Raw genomic sequence first — 23,720 nt, forward strand, 5'->3', positions numbered from 1 at the left:
TCCTGCTTCATAGGAGGTGGACTATAACTTGTTTGTATGCATCTACTGCTTAAGGGTTCACGCAGGCAGTGTAGACCTCTGCTTAAGGGTTCACTCAGGCAGTGCAGACCCTGGGCTCAATAGTATCCCCCTTCGACATGGTGGAATACTCTCTGTTCCACTCCAAGCCTCTACAGCACCTGATCCTATGCTGGTGGAATGGCCAACCCAGGCAGATAAAATCCCAGACAATGATCCTCTCTCCAGATGTTTGGATGTCCCTCTCGTGGTGATTGCAAACCTCCCACCTGGACAAGGGTCATCCATTCTGGATTCCGGATTGGATCCTTCTCACCACATATGCCACCCTCCGTGAGTGAGGGGCAGTCATCGGAAGACACACCTTTCAAGGCTGATCGACCCCTGACTAAAGAAGCCTACCAATCAACGTTCTGGAACTTCAACTTCTACAGGGCCCTCACTCTAGTTCCGGACATTCTTCACAGTTGTCTTGTCAAAGTCCAGTCAGACAATGCCACAGCAGTGGCCTATCTCAATCACCAAGGAGGCACTCGCAGTGTCTCGCCTATGACCGAAGTGGCACAGATTCTCACCTGGGCAGAACATAATTTCCCAGCCATCTCCATGGTCTTCATACTGGGAACCCTCAGTTGTGAGGTAGACTTCCTCAGTCTCCAGGATTTGAATGCCGAAGAGTGGTCTCTACATCCACAAGTCTTTCAGCTTCTAGTGAACAAATGGAGTCTTCCGAAAGTGGACCTCATGGCCGTCAGACACAACTACAAGCTGCCAGTATATGGGTCCAGGACAAGGGATCCAGACGCTGCCTTTGTGGGCACATTGGCAGTCAAATGGCCTTTCCATCTGGCATACCTTTTCCCTCCAGTCTCCCTCCTCCCAGGGTGCTTTCGCAAATTCAAGCAAAAATCAGCACTGTGATGTTGATAGCTCCGACCTGGCCCAGTCACCATTGGTTCATGGATCTCCACAGTATATCCATAGACGTTCCCTTTACACTTCCTCTACTACCAGACCTTGTCTCAAGGTCCCTGTCTGTGCCCAGACCTAGCTAGCCTTTGACGGCATGGCTTTTGAGTCATCCCTCTTAAGGTCGAAAGGGTTATCCTGTTCTGTTGTTCAGACAATGCTTCTGGCACAGAAGACTTCTTTAGCCCATATCTATTACAGAGTATGGCATGCTTCCAGTGGTGTGCTCAACGACTTTATGATCCTATGGTTTTTCGGATTTACAGAATCCTTGCCTTTCTCCAGGCGGGTTTGGATCGCTGCCTCTACCTTGCCTCTCGAAGTACAGGCATCCAGAAATGGATTGCTCTGTTGCCGGAGGTGCGTACCTTCTTACAAGGGATACTGTTTATACAATTTCCCCTTGTCCCTCCGGTGGTACTCTGGGATTTGTCTCTTGTTCTCCATGCATTACAGCAGTCAACATTTGATCCACTGGACTCTGACCTCAAATGGTTAATGGCAAAGTCTTATTTTTTTTCTTCTGTGTCAGACTTGGGAGCGCTTTCCTGACAACATTTTTGATCTTTCATCTTGACAGAGCAGTCCTGCAGACCAAACTCTGTTACCTCCCAAAGGTGGTATCCTGCTTCCATCTGAGCGAATAAATTCCAATCACCAGACCTCTCGGTGAGGAGGCCTCCTTGGATGTGGTCCATGCTCTTCGAATCTATGTGGACAGTACTAGTTCCATCAGGAGAAAAGATTCCCTCTTCATTTCCTATTTATTCCTGAGCGGGGCAGGCCATCTAACAGCGACTGGCCATATGACTTTGCATGACAATCTCACAGGCTTACACACAGACTGATCTCCTAATGCTGGATACAGTTTCTACTCGCTCTGTTATGGGCAGCCCGTTGTGGCTAGGGTGGCCAATCCCGGGCCATTTTTTCAATCCCGGGTATCGGGATTGGCTTTTCCGTAGGTGTCCGCACAGTCATGCCCCTCCCGCCCTGCACACGTAACTCACCCTACGGCAAGGGTGGGAAACATCATTTGGGCTCGGCGGCGAGTGACAGCGGATGGCTGACTGCATAGTGTGACCGCGTCACACTGCGCCGGGAGGAGTGTGCCGGGCAGCGTCTGAGCGTCCTGACAAAGGGCCGCATGATCCCTCAATCCCCGGGATTTGAGCTTCCAATCCCGGAACTGAATCCCGGACGATTTTTGGCCTAAATCCCGGTATTGCCCTCCCTAGTTGTGACGCGTCTGCTGAACAACTATGGAAGGCAGCCATGTGGTCTTCTGTCCACATGATTCCTAGGTTCTATGCGTTTTATACGTTTGCCTCTCAAGATGCTCCATTTGGGTGCAACGTTCTCCTCTCAGCTTAGGAGCATCCCCTCCCTAGTTCAACTACACTGGGACATCCTTAAGGTCATCCCTGTGGATGCCTATGGACCCTGCAGAAGTAAATAAGAGTTATGGTAAACCTTTCCTATGTTAATTTCTCTTACGTCCTAGAGGATGCTGGGGTCCACATTAGTACCATGGGGTATAGATGGGTCCACCAGGAGCCATTGGCACTTTAAAAGTTTGAGAGTGTGAGCTGGCTCTTCCGTCTATGCCCCTCCTACCAGACTCAGTTTAGAAAATGTGCCAGGTGGAGCCGGCCACAGCTTGGGGAGCTCTTCAGAGTTTCTCTAGTAAAGGTTTTCTCTCTAAATCTTTTTACAAGTAGCCCGCAGTACCCGGTGGTTTTGCCAGCAGAGGGGATAAGGCTTAGACCTGGAGCCCCTCCCCCAGCCCCAGGGCGCCATTTCCCGCAAATGTTCCCACCCTGGAGCTGCATATCTCTCCCTCACTCCCTCTCAGTGTCTGGGCACCATTATCTCTCAGCTTCTTGTTCATGGGACTGCTTGGGCAAATCCTCCTGTGCAAAGCCGCCTGGTTGTCAGTGCTGTGACTTTACATGTCACTTAAGTATTCTACCTGCCTTTTTAGACAGTGCTAGTTAAGAAAGAGTGCATTTAGTCAGGGTTTTCTAGTACAATTACCCATACATCCAGTTCTTACTGTGCAGTGTTATATCTATTGACTATATAGCTATATATATAAGCTAGTCCAGTGCAGTATTATTGTTAGTAATAACCTCTGCATTGTACAAACTGTGACTATCTGTGTGTGCATTAGCTAGCTGAGTGGTGTCCATTTTGTGTCTTTCACTCAACTTGCTATCCCTATATTCTATAACCTAAGGGGGCTTGGTGCGTCAGGTTTTATATTGATATAGGATTTTCACAAAGATATACTTTAATACCGCTCCTTCTGTGTCGAAGGCTAAAGGTACTTCCTTTCGTCCTTCAGGTAAAGCAAAAGGTCAGGCATACAACAAGCAGACCAGCACTTCCAAACCTGGTAAGCCGAGGGATGCCCGTCTGCCAGCGTCCAAGACGGATAAGCCTGCCGCATGACGGGGTGGGCCTCCCCCTGGGGGATCCCAGGATGGGGGGCCGGCTTCTAGGGTATACCCAGGAATGGTTGAAGACCACTTCAGATGCCTGGGTACGGGAAGTCGTCACTCGAGGTTACGCCATAGCCTTCAAAAAACGTCCCCCCTCATCGATTTTGCCTGACAGACGTCCCGTTGGACCAGACAAAGGCAAACACTCTACATTCGGTGGTACAGACCCTCCTGGATACAGGAGTCGTAGTACAGGTGCCTCTTGCTCAGAGGGGCCGGGGGTACTATTCTCCGCTGTTCCGCATTCGACATGGTGGAGTATGCTCAATTTCATTCTCGCCCCCTCCAGAGGCTGATTCTAGCCAAGTGGGACGGCCTGCCCCACCGGATCAGGTCTCACATGATCTCATTGACTCTGGAGGTCCGTCTGTCGCTGCACTGGTGGCTCCAGGACCAACTTTTGTACAGGGGCCGTCCCTTCTGGATTTCCGACTGGGTCCTGTTGACGGCAGATGCCAGTCTCAGAGGTTGAGGAGCGGTGCTGGAGCAACACTCCCTTCAGGCTCGGTGGACCAAAGAGGAATCTCTCCTCTCGATCAACATTCTGGAATTGCGGGCGGTCTTCAATGCGTTGACCCTGGCCCAGCATTTAATTCAGAACCGTCCTGTTCAAGTATAGTCGGACAACGCCACCACAGTGGCTTACATAAATCATCAAGGCGGCACTCGAAGCCTTTTGGCAATGAAGGAAGACTCACGGATTCTACATTGGGCGGAACGCCATCTACCGGCCATATCGGTAATATTAATTCCGGGAGTCCTGATTTGGGAAGCGGACTTTCTCGGCCGTCAGGACGTACATGCCGGCGAGTGGGGCCTCCATCCAGAAGTGTTTCAACTCCTAGTGGAAAAGTGGGGCCTTCCAGACGTAGATCTGATGGCGTCTCGACACAATCACAAGGTTCCGGTCTTCGGAACAAGGACAAGGGATCCTCAAGCAGCATTCGTGGATGCGCTGGCGGTGCCGTGGAGGTTTCGGCTGCCGTACGTGTTCCCTCCGGTGTCACTCCTGCCCAGGGTAATTCGGAAGTTCAAACAAGAAAGAGGAATTCTGCTTCTCATAGCTCCAGCGTGGCCCAGACGGCACTGGTGTTCAGACCTGCAGGGCCTATCGTCGGAGCGTCCAATTCTACTTCCACAATGCCCAGACCTCCTTGTTCAAGGCCCCTGTGTCTACCAGGACCTAGCCCGGCTGTCTTTGACGGCGTGGCTCTTGAAGCTTCCGTCTTGAGGGCTAAAGGGTTTTCTGAGGCGGTCATTCAAACTATGTTGCGGGCCCGGAAACCGGCTTCTGCTCGGATTTACTATAGGGTCTGACATTCTTACTTTGTTTTGTGCGCATCTAATGATTATGACGCTTCCAAGTTTAGTATAGCCAAGTTGTTGGCCTTTCTTCAGCAGGGCCTGGACTTAGGCCTGCGTCTGGCCTCCCTCAAGGTTCAAATATCTGCCTTGTCGATGTGGTTTCAGAGAATAATTGCGACCTTACCTGATGTACATACCTTTACTCAGGGTGTGTTGCGTATCCAACCTCCCTATATCCCACCTGTGGCTCCTTGGGACCTGTAGGTGGTTTTGGAGGCGTTACAAGAGTCTCCGTTTGAACCTCTTGGTTCATCTGATCTTAAGTGGCTTTCCCTTAAGGTGGTGTTTCTGCTGGCTATTGCTTCAGCTAGAAGAGTGTCGGATTTGGGTGCCTTGTCTTGTAGTTCCCCATTTCTGATATTTCACCGTGACCGGGCGGTTCTTAGGACTCGTCCCGGTTATTTACCTAAGGTGGTTTCTTCGTTCCACCTTACCCAGGAGATTGTGGTTCCGGCACTTATTTCTCCTGATCTGTCTCTCAAAGAGCGGTCTTTGGATGTGGTACGGGCTCTCGGTATCTATGTGAAGAGAACTGCTTCTGTTAGGACATCTGATTCTCTCTTTATTCTGTTTGGATTTCACAAACGGGGCTGGCCTGCTCACAAGCAGACTTTGGCCAGATGGATTAGAATGGTGATTGCACATGCTTATGTGAGGGCTGGTCTGTCAGCTCCTGCTCACGTTACGGCCCATTCTACTCGGGTCTGTTGTACCTTCTTGGGCGGCCCACCGTGGTGCGACCCTTGAACAATTGTGCAAGGCGGCTACGTGGTCCTCAGTGAACACGTTCATTAGGTTCTATGCCTTCGATACCGCCGCTTCCCAGGATGCTTCCTTTGGACGCCGGGTTCTTGTGCCCGCTACAGTGCGTCCCCTCCCATAAGGAACTGCTTTAGGACATCCCCAATGTCTATCCTTGTGGAGACCAGTGTACCCCGCAGCAGAAAACGAGTTTTATGGTAAGAACTTACCTTTGTTAAAACGCTTTCTGTGAGGTACACTGGGCTCCACAAGGCGCCCACCCTGACGCACTTAGCTTCTTTGGGTTGGTATGGCATTAGCCGCTGACACTTCTCCTGTCGGGAGAGTGTGGTGTATGTGGCAACTGGCAGTTGTCGTCTCTTTTACTTGCTACTGCATTGGGCTGGTTAACAAAACTGAGCTCCTGTGCACGGAGGCGGGGTGATATAGGAGGCGGCGTTATGCATCTTGGGAAGAAGGTCAAAGCTTTTGAGCCTGTTGGTGCCTCGGATCAAGATCCTACTCTATGCCCCAATGTCTATCCTTGTGGAGCCCAGTGTACCTCGCAGAAAGAGTTTTAACAAAGGTAAGTTCTTACCATAAAACTTGTTTTACCTGTTCCAGGATCTACCGCCTTAAAAGAGCCGGCTGATCACAAAATTGACACTATGCTCAAATCCATATACACAGCTTCAGGGGCGATACTACGTCCTACTATTGCATGTGCATGGATTTTCAAAGCTATAGTAAAGTGGTCAGGCACGTTACTTGAGGATTTGGGTACAATGGATAAAAGTGATGTTGAATTGTTTTTACGTAACATTCAGGATTCTGCAGGATTTATGGTGGAATCCATGAAAGGCCTGGGTTCCATGGCTGCAGGAATATCTTCCATGTCTGTCTCAGCTCGTAGGGTACTTTGGCTGCGCCAGTGGTCTGCCGACGTGGAATCCGGGAGAGGTTTGGAGACACTACACAGGTCAGGCTCTCTTTGGATGCATGGATTTCCACGGCTACAGCGGGTAAGTCTCCTTTTCTTCCCTCAGCTGCACCTGCTACGAAGAAACCCTTTTCTTCAGCTGCATCTCAGTCCTTTCGGACTTCCAAAGCAAGAAAGGCCAAGCCGTCCAACACCTTCTTTAGAGGAGGTCGGCCAAAATCCAAGAAACCTGCTGCGGCGGGTACCCAGGAATAGAAACCCGCTTCAGGTATGCCAACTTCCTCAGCATGACGGTGGACCGCGTGGCCTGGAGGTGGGGCCGGTGGGGGCGAGACTCAGGCATTTCAGTCAGGTCTGGGTGTTGTCCGGCCTGGATCCCTGGGTGCAAGATATTGTGTCCCTGGGGTACAGGCTGGAATTTCAAGATCTCCCTCCTCGCCGGTTCTTCCAATCAGGCTTGTCAGCTTTGCTGGCAGACAGGGCTATCCTGCAGGAAGCCATCCAAAAGTTGGTTGAGTCACAGGTCATTGTACCATTTCCACCTCATCTGCAAAGCAAAGGTCAGTATTCAAACCTTTTCGTGGTACTGAAACCGGATTGTTCGGTCAGGCCCATTCTGAACTTAAAATCACTAAACCCCTTCCTGAGGGAGTTCAAGTTCAAAATGGAGGTTCTAAGGGCGGTGGTATCAGGTCTAGAGGAGGGGGAGTTCCTGGTATCCCTGGATATCAAGGATGCGTACCTCCACATTCCGATTTGGCCGCCGCATCAGGCTTATCTCCGATTCGCACTGTTGGACTGTCATTTTCAATTCCAGGCCCTGCCATTCGGCCTCTCTACAGCACCGAGGGTATTCACCAAGGTGATTACGGAAATTATGGTTCTCCGCATACAGGGGGTGAACATAACTCCATATCTGGACGATCTGCTGATAAAGGTGTCATCCAAGGAGAAGCTGTTACAGTCCATTGTTCTCACGACCCTTTTACTCAGGGAGCACGGTTGGATCCTGAATCTTCCAAAATCACATTTGGAACCAAACAGGAGGTTGTCCTTTCTGGGAATGATCCTCGACACGGAAGTGCAGAGGGTGTTTCTTTCGCAGGAAAAGACGTTGGAGATGCAAACAATGTTCCGGGATGTCCTGAAGCAAGCCCGGGTGTCGATTCATCAGTGCATTCGCCTTCTGGGGAAGATGGTGGCCTCTTACGAGGCTCTACAGTACGGAAGGTATCATGCTCGGACCTTCAAACTGGATCTCCTGGACAAGTGGTCGGGAGTTCATCTACACATGCACCAGAGAATACGTCTGTCACCAAAGGCCAGGATTTCACTCCTCTGGTGGCTACAATTACCTCACCTTCTGGAGGGCCGCAGGTTCGAGATTCAGGACTGGATCCTTCAAACCACGGATGCAAGTCTCCGGGGATGGGGTGCAGTCACTCAAGGGATAACCTTCCAAGGAAGGTGGTCAAGTCTGGAAGCCGGCCTACCGATAAACATTCTGGAACTAAGAGCCGTCTACAACGGTCTTCTCCAAGCGCCCCAACTTCTGAGGAATGGGGCCATTCAAGTGCAGTCGGACAATGTAACGACAGTGGCTTACATAAACCGACAGGGCGGAACGAAGAGCAGAGCTGCAATGTCAGAGGTAACCAGAATCATCCTCTGGGCAGAAAAACACGCGTTGGCGCTGTCCGCAATCTTCATTCCGGGAGTAGACAACTGGGAATGGACTTCCTCAGCAGACACAGTCTCCATCCAAAGGAGTGGGGTCTCCATCCAGAGGTATTCAAGGAGATAAGAGATCTTTGGGGTGTACCCCACATAGACATGATGGCCTCTCGTCTCAACAAGAAGGGACCCACAAGCAGTGGCGGTGGACACCCTAGTGACTTTGTGGGTATTCCAGTCTGTGTACGTGTGTGTTTCCACCACTCCCACTAATTCCAAGAGTGCTAAAGCTCATAAGGAGAACAAAGGTTCAAGCGATCCTCATTGCTCCAGACTGGCCAAGAAGGTCTTGGTATGCAGATCTTCTGGATCTACTGCTAGAAGAGCTGAGGCCTGTTCCTCTTCGGGAGGACCTGCTGCAGCAGTGGCCGTTCGCCTATCAAGACTTACCACGGCTACGTTTGATGGCATGGAGGTTGAACGCCAGATACTAGCTCGGAAGGGCATTCCGAACAAGGTTATTCCTACCCTGATACAGGCTAGGAAAGGAGTAACGTCTAAACATTTACCATCGTATTTGGAAAAATTATGTATCTTGGTGTGAGTCCAAGAAGTTTCCTACGGTGGAGTTTCAACTGGGACGATTTCTCCTCTTTCTGCAAGCAGGTGTGGATATGGGCCTGAGGTTGGGATCCGTAAAGGTCCAGATTTCGGCCCTATCCATTTTCTTCCAGAAACAGTTGGCTGCCCTCCCTAAGGTTCAGACTTTTTTTTAAGGGAGTTCTGCACATCCAACCTCCCTTTGTACCGCCAACAGCGCCGTGGGATCTTCACGTGGTGCTGCAGTTCCTCCAGTCGGACTGGTTTGAGCCTCTTCAGGAGGTTGAGGTCAAGTTTCTCACGTGGAAGGCTTGTCACTTTGTTGGCCTTAGCTTCTGCTAGACGTGTGTCAGAGTTGGGGGCTTTGTCATGTAAAAGCCCATACTTGATCTTCCATGAAGATAGAGCTGAGCTCTGGACACGTCAGCAGTTTCTTCCGAAGGTTGTGTCGGCATTTCATATCAACCAACCTATTGTGGTGCCAGTTGCGACTCATTCCTCAATTTCATCAGTCCTAAGATGTTGTAAGGGCTCTAAAAATCTATGTGAGGAGGACTGCTCGTCACAGAAAATCGGACTCTCTGTTTGTCCTGTGTGATCCCAAGAAAATTGGGTGTCCTGCTTCTAAGCAGACGATCTCTCGCTGGATCAGGTTCACTATCCAGCATGCGTATTCTACGGCAGGCTTGCCGTGTCCTACGTCTGTTAAGGCCCACTCTACTCGTAAGGTGGGTTCTTCCAGGACGGCTCGGCTTTACAACTCTGCCGAGCGGCTACTTGGTCGGGGTCGATCACGTTTGCTAAGTTCTACAAGTTCAATACTTTGGCCTCTAAGAACCTAAAGTTTGGTCAATCAGTTCTGCAGAAGCCTCAGCGCTCTCCCTCCCGTTCTGGGAGCTTTGGTACATCCCCATGGTACTAATGTGGACCCCAGCATCCTCTAGGACGTAAGAGAAAATAGGATTTTAATTACCTACCGGTAAATCCTTTTCTCATAGTTCGTAGAGGATACTGGGCGCCCGCCCAGCGCTTCGTTTTCCTGCAGTGGTTATCTGGTTCAGTACAGCTTTGTTTTTACTTATGTACTGCATTGTTACTTGGTAAGTTATGTTTCAGCGGTTGCTGAGTTTCAAGCTAGTTAGCTTGGTTTGCCTTGTATGTGTGAGCTGGTATGAATCTCGCCACTATCTGTGTACAATCCTTCTCTCGAAGTTGTCCGCCTCCTCGGGCACAGTTTCTAGACTGAGTCTGGTATGTGGGGCATAGAGGGAAGAGCCAGCCCACACTCTCATACTCTTAAAAAGCCAATGGTTCCTGGTTGACCCGTCTATACCCCATGGTACTAATGTGGACCCCAGCATCCTCTACGGACTACGAGAAAAGGATTTACCGTAGGTAATTAAAATCCTATTTTTTTTTCTCTGCAGTCCATAGGATTCACAGGGCACCGATACTGACGCACCTAGCTTCCCTGAATTCCATGGAGTATGTTTTCTGTGTGTACAGTCCTTCCTTCTCTACAATCCAGCTCCTGCTTTGGGCTTGTTAACGAAAACTGAGGAGCCTGAGCTGTGTGGCGTGGTATGTGGGAGAAGGACTAGTGCATCTTGGGAGCTTTAAAGCTTAACTGTTTGGTGCCTGATCCTGGTCTACACCAGCAAACATCAAGATCGTCCCTGTGGATCATATGAAGCTTGAAGAAAGAGTTAACAAGGCAAGTTTTACCATAACTCTTTTTCAAATGTTTCTTAGTTTGATGATGATTTTGTCTTTACCTATAACAATATCTGTACTTGTGTTTTGAACATAATTTGTATTATGCTTTCTTTTTTGTGTGTGTTAATAAAGAAAACGAGCTTGGCATGCTTATGCTTGAAATCCAAAATTCCTTCAAATGTCTTGGGTTATTGCAACCATACTGCTGGAAAAAAGGTGAAGGTTGTCTCATTAAGGGATCAGATACCATGTCATACAGAGGAAAGGTCCTCGAAATTCTTGGAGGTGATATGATGAAGGTAAAGAAATAAGATATGGTTGTTTTTTATTATTATTTTTTACGTTAAGGTTTGTTTCCTGGGTGTGATGGGGGGAAAAAATTCTGCATTTGACCATTTCTGAAATGAATTATTCTACTGCACAGGGAAACTGGCTGCTCAAATGTTTACTACATATCATGTATATATATATATGTATGTAAGTATGTATACAGTACTGTGCAAAGGTTTTAGGCAGGGTTTGGAACAAATGCTGGAAAGTAAGAATGCTTTCAATAATGGAAGTTTTTTTTTAGTTTATTTTTATCAATGAACAAAATGCTAAGTGAATGAACAGAAGAGGAATCTAAATCATTTCAATAATTTGGTGTGACCACCCTTTGCCTTCAAAACAGCATTCATTATTCTAGGTACACTTGCACACATTTTTTTGAAGTAACTCAGCAGGGAAGTTGTTCCAGACATCTTGGAGAACTAACACAGATCTGTGAATGTAGGTTTTCTCAGTCTCTCTGTCTCTTCATGTAATCACATACAGACTTGATGTTGAGATCAGGGCTCTGTGGAGGCCATATCATCACTCCCAGGACTCCTTGTTCTTTACGCTGATGAATTGTTCTTATTGACATTGGCTGTATGTTTGGGGTTGTTGTCCTGCTGCACAATAAATGTGGATCTAATCAGACGGCTCCCTGATTGTATTGCATGGGGAATAAGTACTTGCCTGTATTTCTCAGCATTGAGGACACCTTTAATTCTGACCAAATCACCTGCAACTCCATTTGCTGAAATGCAGCCCCAAACTTACAAAAAAAAACTCCACTATGCTTCTCTGTTGCCTGCAGACACTCATTGTACCGCTCTCCAGCCCTTCGGCAATCAATCTTCTGTTCCAGCCAGATATTTAAAAGTTTGACTCCTCAGTCCAGAGCACCTGTTTCCATTTTTCTGCACCCCAGTTCCTATGTTTTTTGTGCATAGTTGAGTCACTTGGCCTTGTGTCCACGTCGAAGGTATGGCCTTTTGGCAGCAATTCATCCATGAAGACCACTCATGGACAGACTTCTCCAAACAGTAAATGGGTGTACCTGGGTCCCACATGTTTCTGCCAGTTCTGAGCTGATGGTACATCTAGACATATTCCGATTTTGAAGGGAAGTAAGCATGATGTTACCTTGGCTGACAACTATGCCTAAAGTCCTCAATGTTTCCTGTTTGTTTGTGCTGAGAAATACAAGCAGGTACTTATCTATCATGTGATACCATCAAAGAGGCAATGTATTCTGTAGCAGGACAACAACCCAAAACATATAGACAATGTCATAAGGAACTATCTTCAGCATAAAAAAAAGTGCAAGGAGTCCTAGAAGTAATGATATGGCCCCCACAGAGCCCTGATCACAACATCATTCTTTCTGTCTGGGATAACATGAAGAGACAGAAGGATTTGAGCAAGCCTACATCCAAAGAAGATCTGTGGTTCTCCAAGATGTTTGGAACAACCTTCCTGCTGAGTTCTTTCAAAAACTCCTAGAAGAATTGATGATGTTTTGAAGGCAAATGGTGTTCATGCCAAATATTGATTTGATTTAGATTTCTGTTTTATTTTTTAAAGCATTCTTACTGTGCAAAATTTTTTCCACACCCGCCTAAACTTTTGCACAGTATACTCTCGGAAAGTATTCACAGCACTTCACTTTTTCCACATTTCTCTGACGTCCTAGTGGATGCTGGGAACTCCGTAAGGACCATGGGGAATAGCGGCTCCGCAGGAGACTGGGCACAAAAAAGTAAAAGCTTTAGACTAGCTGGTGTGCACTGGCTCCTCCCCCTATGACCCTCCTCCAAGCCTCAGTTAGATTTTTGTGCCCGAACGAGAAGGGTGCAAGCTAGGTGGCTCTCCTGAGCTGCTTAGAAGTAAAAGTTTAAATAGGTTTTTTATTTTCAGTGAGTCCTGCTGGCAACAGGCTCACTGCATCGTGGGACTAAGGGGAGAAGAAGCGAACTCACCTGACTGCAGAGTGGATTGGGCTTCTTGGCTACTGGACATTAGCTCCAGAGGGACGATCACAGGTTCAGCCTGGATGGGTCCCGGAGCCGCACCGCCGGCCCCCTTACAGAGCCAGAAGAGCGAAGAGGTCCGGAGAAAGCGGCGGCAGAAGACGTTCCTGTCTTCAAATAAGGTAGCGCACAGCACTGCAGCTGTGCGCCATTGCTCTCAGCACACTTCACACTCCGGTCACTGAGGGTGCAGGGCGCTGGGGGGGAGCGCCCTGAGACGCAATAAAAACGATATAAAAACCTTATATGGCTAAAAAAAATGCATCACATATAGCTCCTGGGCTATATGGATGCATTTATCCCCTGCCAGTTTCCTGAAAAAAGCGGGAGAAAAGGCCGCCGTGAAGGGGGCGGAGCCTTTCTCCTCCGCACACAAGCGCCATTTTCTTTCACAGCTCCGCTTGGAAGGACAGCTCCCTGACTCTCCCCTGCAGACTACACTACAGAAACAGGGTAAAACAAGAGAGGGGGGGCACTATTGGCAGCTAATATATAATACAGCAGCTATAAAGGGAATAACACTTATATAAGGTTATCCCTGTATATATATAGCGCTCTGGTGTGTGCTGGCAAACTCTCCCTCTGTCTCCCCAAAGGGCTAGTGAGGTCCTGTCTATCAGAGCATTCCCTGTGTGTGTGCTGGGTGTCGGTACGATTGTGTCGACATGTATGAGGAGGAAAATGATGTGGAAGCAGAGCAATTGCCTGTGTTAGTGATGTCACCCCCTAGGGAGTCGACACCTGACTGGATGGTAGTAATTAAAGAATTACGTGACAATGTCAGCACTTTGCAAAAAACTGTTGACGACATAAGACAGCCGACAAATCAATTAGTGCCTGTTCAGGCGTCTCAGACACCGTCAGGGGCGCTAAAACGCCCGTTACCTCAGATGGTCGACACAGACCCTGACACGGAGAATCCAGTGTCGACAGTGACGAGACAAACGTAATGTCCAGTAGGGCCACACGTTACATGATCAGGGCAATGGCAGAAGCTGCAAGGATTCTCCGCTGGGCGGAAAAACATGTGATAGCACTGTCAGCAGTGTTCATTCCGGGAGTGGACAACTGGGAAGCAGACTTCCTCAGCAGACACGACCTCCACCCGGGGGAGTGGGGACTTCATCCAGAAGTCTTCCAAGTGATTGTAAACCGCTGGGAAAAACCAAAGGTGGACATGATGGCGTCCCGTCTCAACAAGAAACTGGACAGATATTGCGCCAGGTCAAGGGACCCTCAGGCAATAGCGGTGGACGCTCTGGTAACTCCGTGGGTTTTCCAGTCGGTATATGTGTTCCCTCCTCTTCCTCTCATACCAAAAGTACTGAGAATCATAAGAAGGAGAGGAGTAAGAACGATACTCGTGGCTCCGGATTGGCCAAGAAGAACTTGGTACCCGGAGCTGCAAGAGATGCTCACAGAGGACCCGTGGCCTCTACCTCTAAGGAAGGACCTGCTCCAGCAGGGACCTTGTCTGTTCCAAGACTTACCGCGGCTGCGTTTGACGGCATGGCGGTTGAACGCCGGATCCTGAAGGAAAAAGGCATTCCAGATGAAGTCATCCCTACCCTGATCAAGGCCAGGAAGGATGTAACTGCAAAACATTATCATCGCATTTGGCGAAAATATGTTGCGTGGTGTGAGGCCAAGAAGGCCCCTACGGAGGAATTTCAACTGGGTCGTTTCCTACATTTCCTGCAAGCAGGATTGTCTATGGGCCTAAAATTAGGATCCATTAAGGTTCAAATTTCGGCCCTGTCGATCTTCTTCCAGAAAGAACTGGCTTCAGTGCCTGAAGTTCAGATGTTTGTCAAAGGGGTACTGCATATACAGCCTCCTTTTGTGCCTCCAGTGGCACTTTGGGATCTCAATGTAGTTTTAGGGTTCCTAAAATCACATTGGTTTGAACCACTTGCCACAGTGGATTTGAAATATCTCACATGGAAAGTGGTAATGCTGTTGGCCCTGGCTTCAGCCAGGCGCGTATCAGAATTGGCGGCTTTATCCTATAAAAGCCCTTACCTGATATTTCATTCGGATAGGGCGGAATTGAGGACTCGTCCTCAATTTCTCCCTAAGGTGGTTTCAGCGTTTCACATGAATCAACCTATTGTGGTACCTGTGGCTACTAGGGACTTGGAGGACTCCAAGTTGCTGGACGTAGTCAGGGCCCTGAAAATATATGTTTCCAGGACGGCTGGAGTCAGAAAATCTGACTCGCTGTTTATACTGTATGCACCCAACAAGCTGGGTGCTCCTGCTTCTAAGCAGACGATTGCTCGTTGGATTTGTAGTACAATTCAACTTGCACATTCTGTGGCAGGCCTGCCACAGCCAAAATCTGTTAAAGCCCATTCCACAAGGAAGGTGGGCTCATCTTGGGCGGCTGCCCGAGGGGTCTCGGCTTTACAACTTTGCCGAGCAGCTACTTGGTCAGGGGCAAACACGTTTGCTAAATTCTACAAATTTGATACCCTGGCTGAGGAGGACCTGGAGTTCTCTCATTCGGTGCTGCAGAGTCATCCGCACTCTCCCGCCCGTTTGGGAGCTTTGGTATAATCCCCATGGTCCTTACGGAGTTCCCAGCATCCACTAGGACGTCAGAGAAAATAAGAATTTACTTACCGATAATTCTATTTCTCGTAGTCCGTAGTGGATGCTGGGCGCCCATCCCAAGTGCGGATTGTCTGCAATACTTGTATATAGTTATTGTTACAAACAAATCGGGTTGTTTATTGTTGGAAGCCATCTTTTCAGAGGCTCCTACGGTTATCATACTGTTAACTGGGTTCAGATCACGAGTTGTACGGTGTGATTGGTGTGGCTGGTATGAGTCTTACCCGGGATTCAAGATCCTTCCTTATTATGTACGCTCGTCCGGGCACAGTATCTTAACTGAGGCTTGGAGGAGGGTCATAGGGGGAGGAGCCAGTGCACACCAGCTAGTCTAAAGCTTTTACTTTTTTGTGCCCAGTCTCCTGCGGAGCCGCTATTCCCCATGGTCCTTACGGAGTTCCCAGCATCCACTACGGACTACGAGAAATAGAATTATCGGTAAGTAAATTCTTATTTTTTTTATGTTTCAGCCTTATTCCAATATGGAATAAATTATTTTTTTCTCTCAAAATTCTACACACAATACCCCATAATGACAACGTGAAAAAAGTGCAAATTTATTAACTTAAAAAACTAAGAAGTCACATGTACATAAGTATTCACAGCCTTTGCCATGAAGCTCAAAATTGAGCTCAGGTGCATCCTGTTTCCACTACTCATCCTTGAGATGTTCCTACAGCTTACTTGGAGTCCACCTGTGGTAAATTCAGTTGATTGGACATGATTTGGAAAAGCACACACCTGTCTATATAAGGTCCCACACTTGACAGTGCATGTCTGAGCACAAACCAAGCATGAAGGCAAAGGAATGGTCTATAGCAGAGCTGGCCAAACCAGTCCTCGAGAGCTACCAACAGTTCACATTTTCCAGACCACCTAGCTGGTGCACAGGTGTAGTCATTACTAATAAAGATGTGCTGCATTCATTCCTAACTGACAATTCTACAGATCTCCAGGAGGCTTGGAAAACATGAACCGTTGGTAGATCTCGAGGATCGGTTTGGCCAGCCCTGGTCTATAGACCTCCGAGACAGTCTTGAGGCACAAATCTGGGGAAGGGTACAGAAAATATCTGCTGCTTTGAAGGTCCCAATGAGCACAGTGGGCTCCATCATCTGTAAATGGAAGAAGTTCGGAACCACCAGGACTCTTCCTAGAGCTGGCCAGCAGTCTAAACTGAGCGATCGGGGGAGAAGGGCCCTGGTCGGGGAGATGACCAAGAACCCGATGGTCACTCTGTCAGGGCTACAGCATTCCTCTGTGGAGAGAGAAGTACCTTTCAGAATGACAACCATCTTTGCTGCAATCCATCAATCAGGCCTGTATGGTAGAATGGCCAGATGGAAGCCAATCCTTAGTAAAAACGCACTTGGCAGCCCGCCTGGAGTTTGCCAAAATGCACCTGAAGGACTCTGACCATGAGAAACAAAATTCTCTGGTCTGATAAGACAAACATTGAGCTCATTTTTGGAGATAACCAGACACCGCTCATCACCAGGCCAATACCATCCCTACAGTGAAGCATGGTGGTGACACCAACATGCTGTTGGGATGTTTTTCAGCGGCAAGAACTGGAACTGGAAGACTAGACGGGATAGAGGGAAAGATGAATGCAGTAATGTACAGAGACATCCTGGATGAAAACCTGCTCCCGAGTGCTTTTGACCTCAGACTGGGGCGACTGTTCATATTTCAGCAGGACAAGGACCCTAAGCATACAGACAAGATATCAAAGGAGTGGCTTCAGGACAACTCTGACTGTCCTTGAGTGGCCCAGCCAGAGCCCAGACTTGAATCTGATTGAACATCTCTGGAGAGATCTGAAAATGGCTGTGCACTGACGCTTCCTACCCAACCTGATGGAGCTTGAGAGGTGCTGCAAAGAGGAATGAGCGAAACTGCCCAAAGATCGGTGTGCCAAGCTTCTGGCATCATATTCAAAAAGACTTGAGGCTATAGTTGCTGCCAAAGGTGCATCAACAAAGTATTGAGCAAAGGCTGTGAATACTTATGTACATGTGATTTCTTAGTTTTTTTATTTTTAATAAATTTGCAAAAATCTCAAAAACACTCTTTTCACGTTGTCATTATGCGGTATTGTGTGTAGCATTTTGAGGGAAAAAATTAATTTATTCCATTTTGAAATAAGGCTGTAACATAACAAAATGTTGAAAAAGTGAAGTGCTGTGAATACTTTCCAGATGCACTGTATATATAAAAAAAAAAGCTCAAGGGTGCTTGCTAGCGCATTGATGTATCAGCATCCACCAAAAGTGCAATCAAAGCGAAACAAATAGGTGGTCAGTACATAAAGGTAAAATTGTAACGCTTATCTGAGAATTCAAAATTACTTCATGTTGATAAATATGATATGCGGCATGCCTATATTTGTGTATGAATGTGGCTGTTTATGCGGGTTGGGGCTGCATTACCGGTTGCTGTGATCCCGGATGTCAGCATACCAACCCCGGGATCCCGGCAGCAGACTTAGCCCCTTGCGGGCTAGGTGAATCGCTGAGCTTGCCACAGGTACTATTCCCATTCCCACGTGGCGTTCGGGATCCCGGCGTCGGCATGCTGACTGCCGGGATCCCGAGCGCCAGTCAGCTAACCGCATCCTGCATATGGAAATGCTACGTTAGTGTTTTCTATGAAAACACTGTAGCTTTGCATTTCCTATGCAGTTACAGTCTCAGACGCACACAGAATATAGGCATGTCGCTTACAATTTTAATCAGCCAAAACTGCTTGTGCATTCTATTTGCATCATCTTGCAAGTAAGAAGCATTTCTTCTTCATCCACTAGGTGTCACTGGAGTACTCTTAGGGATATGGACGGGGTGTTAGCAGGATAGGCACAATTTAAATTAGTAACTCTCCTCCATACTCGCATAGTACCTCAGTGTTTTTCTGTGCCACACCAGGATAGAAGCACAAGTGGATTCCTCCACACATTTTTCTGCTTTTTACTTTTATTTTTCCTTTTACTCAGTCCCTTCCCAGCTTATGACAGAAGCTTGGGTCCGGGATTGTGGTAGCTGCTGGGGCAGCTATTGGCTTGTCAGCGCTCAGAGAGGAGTACCGCCATAGTCCACAAGCAGCTCAATCACTGAGCTGCTGGAAGGAGCTGGACAGAGCTTGTATGAGAAGCCCCATCATTGCCTCAAACAGCAGTCACCGCTCCTGTTATATACTTTACTGGGGGATCGGTACTGAGGGGATTGGGACGGTCAGATCACGCTGCCGCCCCGCTGTGTGTGGCTTCCCGCTGCCTAACTAGCTCTGCGTGCTCTGTATTAGTTTAACGCTGGCCGCCGCACCTCACCTTCCGGCTCCCACCAGCTAATAGTTAAGGTCCCGCTGCGCTCACCGCCGCTGTTAGTCAGAGACGTCCGCCGCTCCCCATCTCCCGGCCGCTATTGGCGCTGGTACCACTGCCGAGCGCTCAGAAACAGGGGGAATCTAAGTGGGGAGCCTACGCTGCCAGCAGCTCAGTCCTCACTCAGACCGCAGGCAACGCTCACTGCTGCCGCGGTCTGTCCCCATTATAAGCAGCACCGCTGCAGTTGGAGGAGAAAGTTGGGGGAAGTAATGAACAGCAGCAGCAATATAACGGCATATACAGGCTGTTAAGCCTGTATTAATGACAGATTATTATTATAAAGAGTCTGTTGGTTAAAAGGGGGTTATAAATGTCACAGTAATGCATACATATAGCCTACAAGATTGCTGTCTTAAAATGTAAGCCAATGGCAGGAGGCCATTTTAAACATGCTTCCTGCTTCTTCCAGGAAGTTGCTGTCCTGAAACACTCCGCCACCGGATGGAGCAGGGGTGTTACTAGGAATTTGGACGGATCAGGTTTCATAGTGTGGCCACATGCACTGCACTTCGGCCGTATACACACCTTAGTAACATTTACTGAGTCGTGGGACTTGTCTGTCTTTGTCTATTTGTGTTGTCTGTGTACATAATGAGTAAGGCACCGGCAAAATCAAAAAAGCAGCTTAATTGCAATGTCTGTCAGAGTGTGTTACCACATGCACAGTATGTTTTGTAAATACAGCTACAAATACAATTTCTTCTCCAATTTCATCTCCTGATCCTCAATGGGCAATACTAGCGGATGTAATGGCTGGGTTACAATCGGAATTGGCCGCCGCTCGACAAGAGCAGGCAACAGCAAGATCTGAGGCTCGGCTGAGACCGCCAGAGATACCAGAAGGGTCTCTGGAAATGTCTCAGTCCTTGCAAAGATCCAAGTCTAGTCCTGGTCACAAAGATAGTTATAATTTGTCTTATAATTTTCCAGTTTCTGCTATGTTGTTTTCTGACGATTCAATGCCAGACCTCGCTTCGCAAGATGAATATGAGGAAGGTGAATTGGACCAGCAGTCAAATAGTGAGGATATTGACAGGCCGGGCATTGATAATCTCATCAGGGCGGTAAGTCAGTCTCTGGATTTTACAGAGACTGAAGAACCTCTTACAAATGATGAGGTGATATTTGCTAAACGACAGATCTCCGGTGTGTTTTCCGTTTTCAGGATCTCTTAATAAGCAGTTAATAGAGGGCATGGAAAAAGCCGGATAAACGGTTTTCTATACCTCGCCGGTTTCAGTCTAGTTACCCGTTTCCAGAGTCTGTGACATCTAAATGGGAAAATCCTCCAGTGGTGGATTCATCGGTGTCAAAACTTTCTAAAAAGTTAACCATTCCAGTACCAACTGCTACTACGTTTAAAGACCCGTCAGAGCGTAAACTAGAAACTATGCTAAAGTCCATGTATACAGCAGCAGGGGTGCTGCTTAGACCTGGTTTGGTTGGAGTTTGGGTAAATAAGGCTGTGATTATATTATCACAGCCTTATTTCACAGATTATATTATCACAGCTTTACAGCTCAGGTCGGCCCTACAAGACAAACCACCTTATACTACTCGCTGATCACATTTGTGAAGCTGCTGAGTATCTATGTACAGCTTCTATGGACGTCTGCCAGGTCAGTTCTCGCCTTTCAGTGTCACTAGTTACGGCACGCAGAGCACTCTGGCTGCGTTCTTGGCAGGCGTAGGCAGAGGCCAATCGAGGAATAGAAGCGTTACCTTACGTTGGCGAGAAGTTGTTTGGTCCTGAATTGGACAAACGGATTGCTGAGGCCACGGTGGGAAAGTCTGTTTTCTACCATTGCCTGCACAGGTACCTAGACGGAAATACTCTGGACCAGCGTTCAAATCCTTTAGATCTCAGCCCTTTCGAGGCCGTGGTAGAGGAACAACCACACATGGTAGACGTGGTAGAGGACGTGGTTTTCAACAAACCACCACCCGTCGTCAGGACGCTAAGACCACCGACAAGCCAGTGGCATGACGGGCTCCCAGCCCATCTCGGATCTTCAGTGGTGGGGGCACGCTTTCAGATGTTCCATTTGGCGTGGTTCCAGACATCCACAGATAGGTGGATCCGCAATTTAGTGTTAAAAGGTTACAAAATAGAGTTCGATTGTCTCCCACCAATGCGCTTTTTCAAGACAGGACTGCCTGTGTCAGAAGACAAGAAGGCTGTTCTGCAGATCGCGATTCAGTCTCTGCTAGATTCAGCAGTTTTGATTCCGGTCCCAGTTCACCAACAAGGTCAAGGTTGTTATTCCAGTCTTTTTGTAGTACCAAAGCCGGATGGCTCGGTCAGACCAATATTGAACCTAAAGGGGTTCAATCAGTACGTCACTTACTACAGATTCAAGATGGAATCCCTGCGGACAGTAATTGCAGGTTTAGAGCCACAGGAATTAATGATTGCGCTGGATCTCAAGGATGCGTACTTACACATTCCAATTTGGCCACCGCATCAGAGGTACTTACGGTTTGCGGTACAGCAAAACCATTATCAATTTCAGGCTCTACCGTTTGGCCTCTCGTCAGCGCCTAGGGTATTCACCCAAGTGATGTCTGTGATGATAGCTTATCTCAGATCCCTGGGAGTGATAATAGTTCCGTATTTGGACGATCTGCTCATCAAATCTCCGTCTCAACAGATACTCCTCCAACATGCCTTGCTGACATACAATGTGCTAGTGCAGCACAGTTGGATTGTCAACTTCAAGAAATCAAATCTGATTCCGTCTCAACGACTTAAATTCCTAGGAATGATTCTCGATACGGTGAATCAAAGTATTTACCTGCCAGAACAGAAGGTACAGAGTATTCGTCATCTGGTACAGTTAGTGCTCAAGCCACGCACAGTCTCGGTACATTTGTGCATTTGACTGTTAAGAAAAATGGTGGCTTTCGAATTGCTCCAGTTCAGAAGATTTCACTCACATCCTTTTCAACTGGATGTTCTCGCACAGTGGTCAGGCTCGCATCTGCAGATTCACCAGATGGTGCGTTTGTCTCCACGGGCCAGAGTATCACTACTCTCTTGGCTCCAAGTACACAATCTCACTGCAGGGAAAAGGTTCGGCGTCTGGAATTGGATAATTCTAACGACGGACGCAAGTCTCAGAGGTTGGGGAGCTGTGATACAAAATTGTCAACTTCAGGGTCTCTGGTCAGATCACGAAAGATTGCGGTCTATAAATGTCCTGGAACTCAGGGCAATTTACAACGCGCTGCGTCAAGCAGTGCACATGCTCCAGTCTCAGACTGTCCAGGTGCAGTCAGACAACGCGACGGCAGTCGCGTACATCAACAAACAAGGAGGAACACAAAGCTGCATGGACATGCGGGAAGTGGCTCGAATCCTCAATTGGGCCGAGCATCACCAGGTGATATTGTCGGCAGTGTTCATTCCGGGAGTGGACAACTGGTAGGCGGATTATCTCAGCCGTCGGGATTTTCATCCAGGAGAATGGGCATTAAATCCAGAAGTGTTTCACATGTTGGTTCAGAGGTGGGGTTACCCACAGGTGGACCTGATGGCATCTCGCCAAAATCATCAAACACCCCAGTATGTGTCCAGAACACGAGATCCAAAGGCAGTGGCAGTGGATGCTCTGACGATTGCGTGGCCGTACAGCCTTGTGTATCTGTTTCCGCTGCTTCCTCTGTTGCTAAAGCGGATCAAATGGGAGTCCACCACAGTAATACTAGTGGCGCCTCATTGGCCGCGGAGAGCATGGTTCTCTGATCTCCGTGGGCTACTCGCAGACGATCCTTGGCCGCTCCCGCTACGTCCAGACCTGTTACAACAGGGTCCGTTCCTTTACCCTGATTTAGCGCGGCTGCGTTTGACGGGATGGCTGTTGAAACCGCCCTCTTGAGAAGAGAGGGTATTCCGGAATCGGTTATACCAACCATGTTACTTGCTAGGAAGCCAGTTACGGCAGCTCATTATCACAGAATTTGGCGTGCCTATATAGGTTGGTGGGAAGCTCGGAGGTTTCCGACATCATCTTTCAAGTTATCCCGTCTTTTGCTATTTTTACAGACGGGGTTAGATGGAGGACTACGTTTATCTACACTAAAGGTGCAGGTCTCGGCCTTGTCAATTTACTTTCAATGGCGTTTGGGTATTTTGCCAACTGTACACACCTTCCTGCAAGTTGTCCTCAGAGTACAACCTCCATTTATACCACCTACAGCGCCATGGGACTTGAATCTGGTTTTAGATTTTTTAGTCGTCATATTTTGAACCCTTACAACAAGTAGGTATTATCAGAAAGTGCAGGAACTCCAGCTACTTTGGATGTGGTACGCGCACTACGCGTTTATGTAGCCCGAACGTCTACAGTACGTAAAACAGATACTTGGTTTGTTCTCTATGATGCTGTCAAGATGAATTGGCCAGCTTCCAAGCAAACCTTGTCCAGAATGATTAAGCTGACCATACGTCAGGCTTATCTTCATGCTAGGCTACAGCCGCCGGCATCAATTTCAGCTCATTCCACACGTTCTGTGGGAACTTCATGGGCATCAGGTCGTGGGGCCTCTACAACGCAGCTTTGCCGGGCGGCAACATGGTCATCCGTGCACACATTTGTGCGCTTTTACAAGTTAGATACGTTTGCGGCATCAGCATCTAGTTTTGGCCGTTTAGTGTTACAGGTGCCAAACAGCTCTCCCGCCCAAGGGGGAGACTTTGGTACGTCCCAAGAGTACTCCAGTGACCCCTAGTGGATGAAGAAGAAAATAGGATTTTGGTACTTACCAGATAGATCCTTTTCTTTGAATCCACAGGGGGCACTGGACGCCCACCCAGAGCAGTTTTACCTGTCTTGGGGAAAGTTCAGTGGATCTTA

General features: G+C 48.1%; 1 protein-coding gene across 4 annotated transcripts in view; it reads left to right on the top strand.

Annotated features, from left to right (window-relative positions):
• The window catches only part of RNF17 (ring finger protein 17), a 1,464,292-nt gene that overhangs the window by 1,269,150 nt on the left and 171,422 nt on the right, over positions 1-23,720 (top strand). For all 4 annotated transcript variants that reach the window (XM_063951617.1, XM_063951615.1, XM_063951616.1 and 1 more), the window contains one exon: positions 10,660-10,826. In XM_063951617.1, the coding sequence (XP_063807687.1) occupies positions 10,660-10,826 (167 nt within the window). The remainder of the gene's footprint in view (positions 1-10,659; positions 10,827-23,720) is intronic.

Source organism: Pseudophryne corroboree, chromosome 2, assembly GCF_028390025.1.
Source record: "Pseudophryne corroboree isolate aPseCor3 chromosome 2, aPseCor3.hap2, whole genome shotgun sequence".
Lineage (NCBI taxonomy): Eukaryota > Metazoa > Chordata > Amphibia > Anura > Myobatrachidae > Pseudophryne > Pseudophryne corroboree.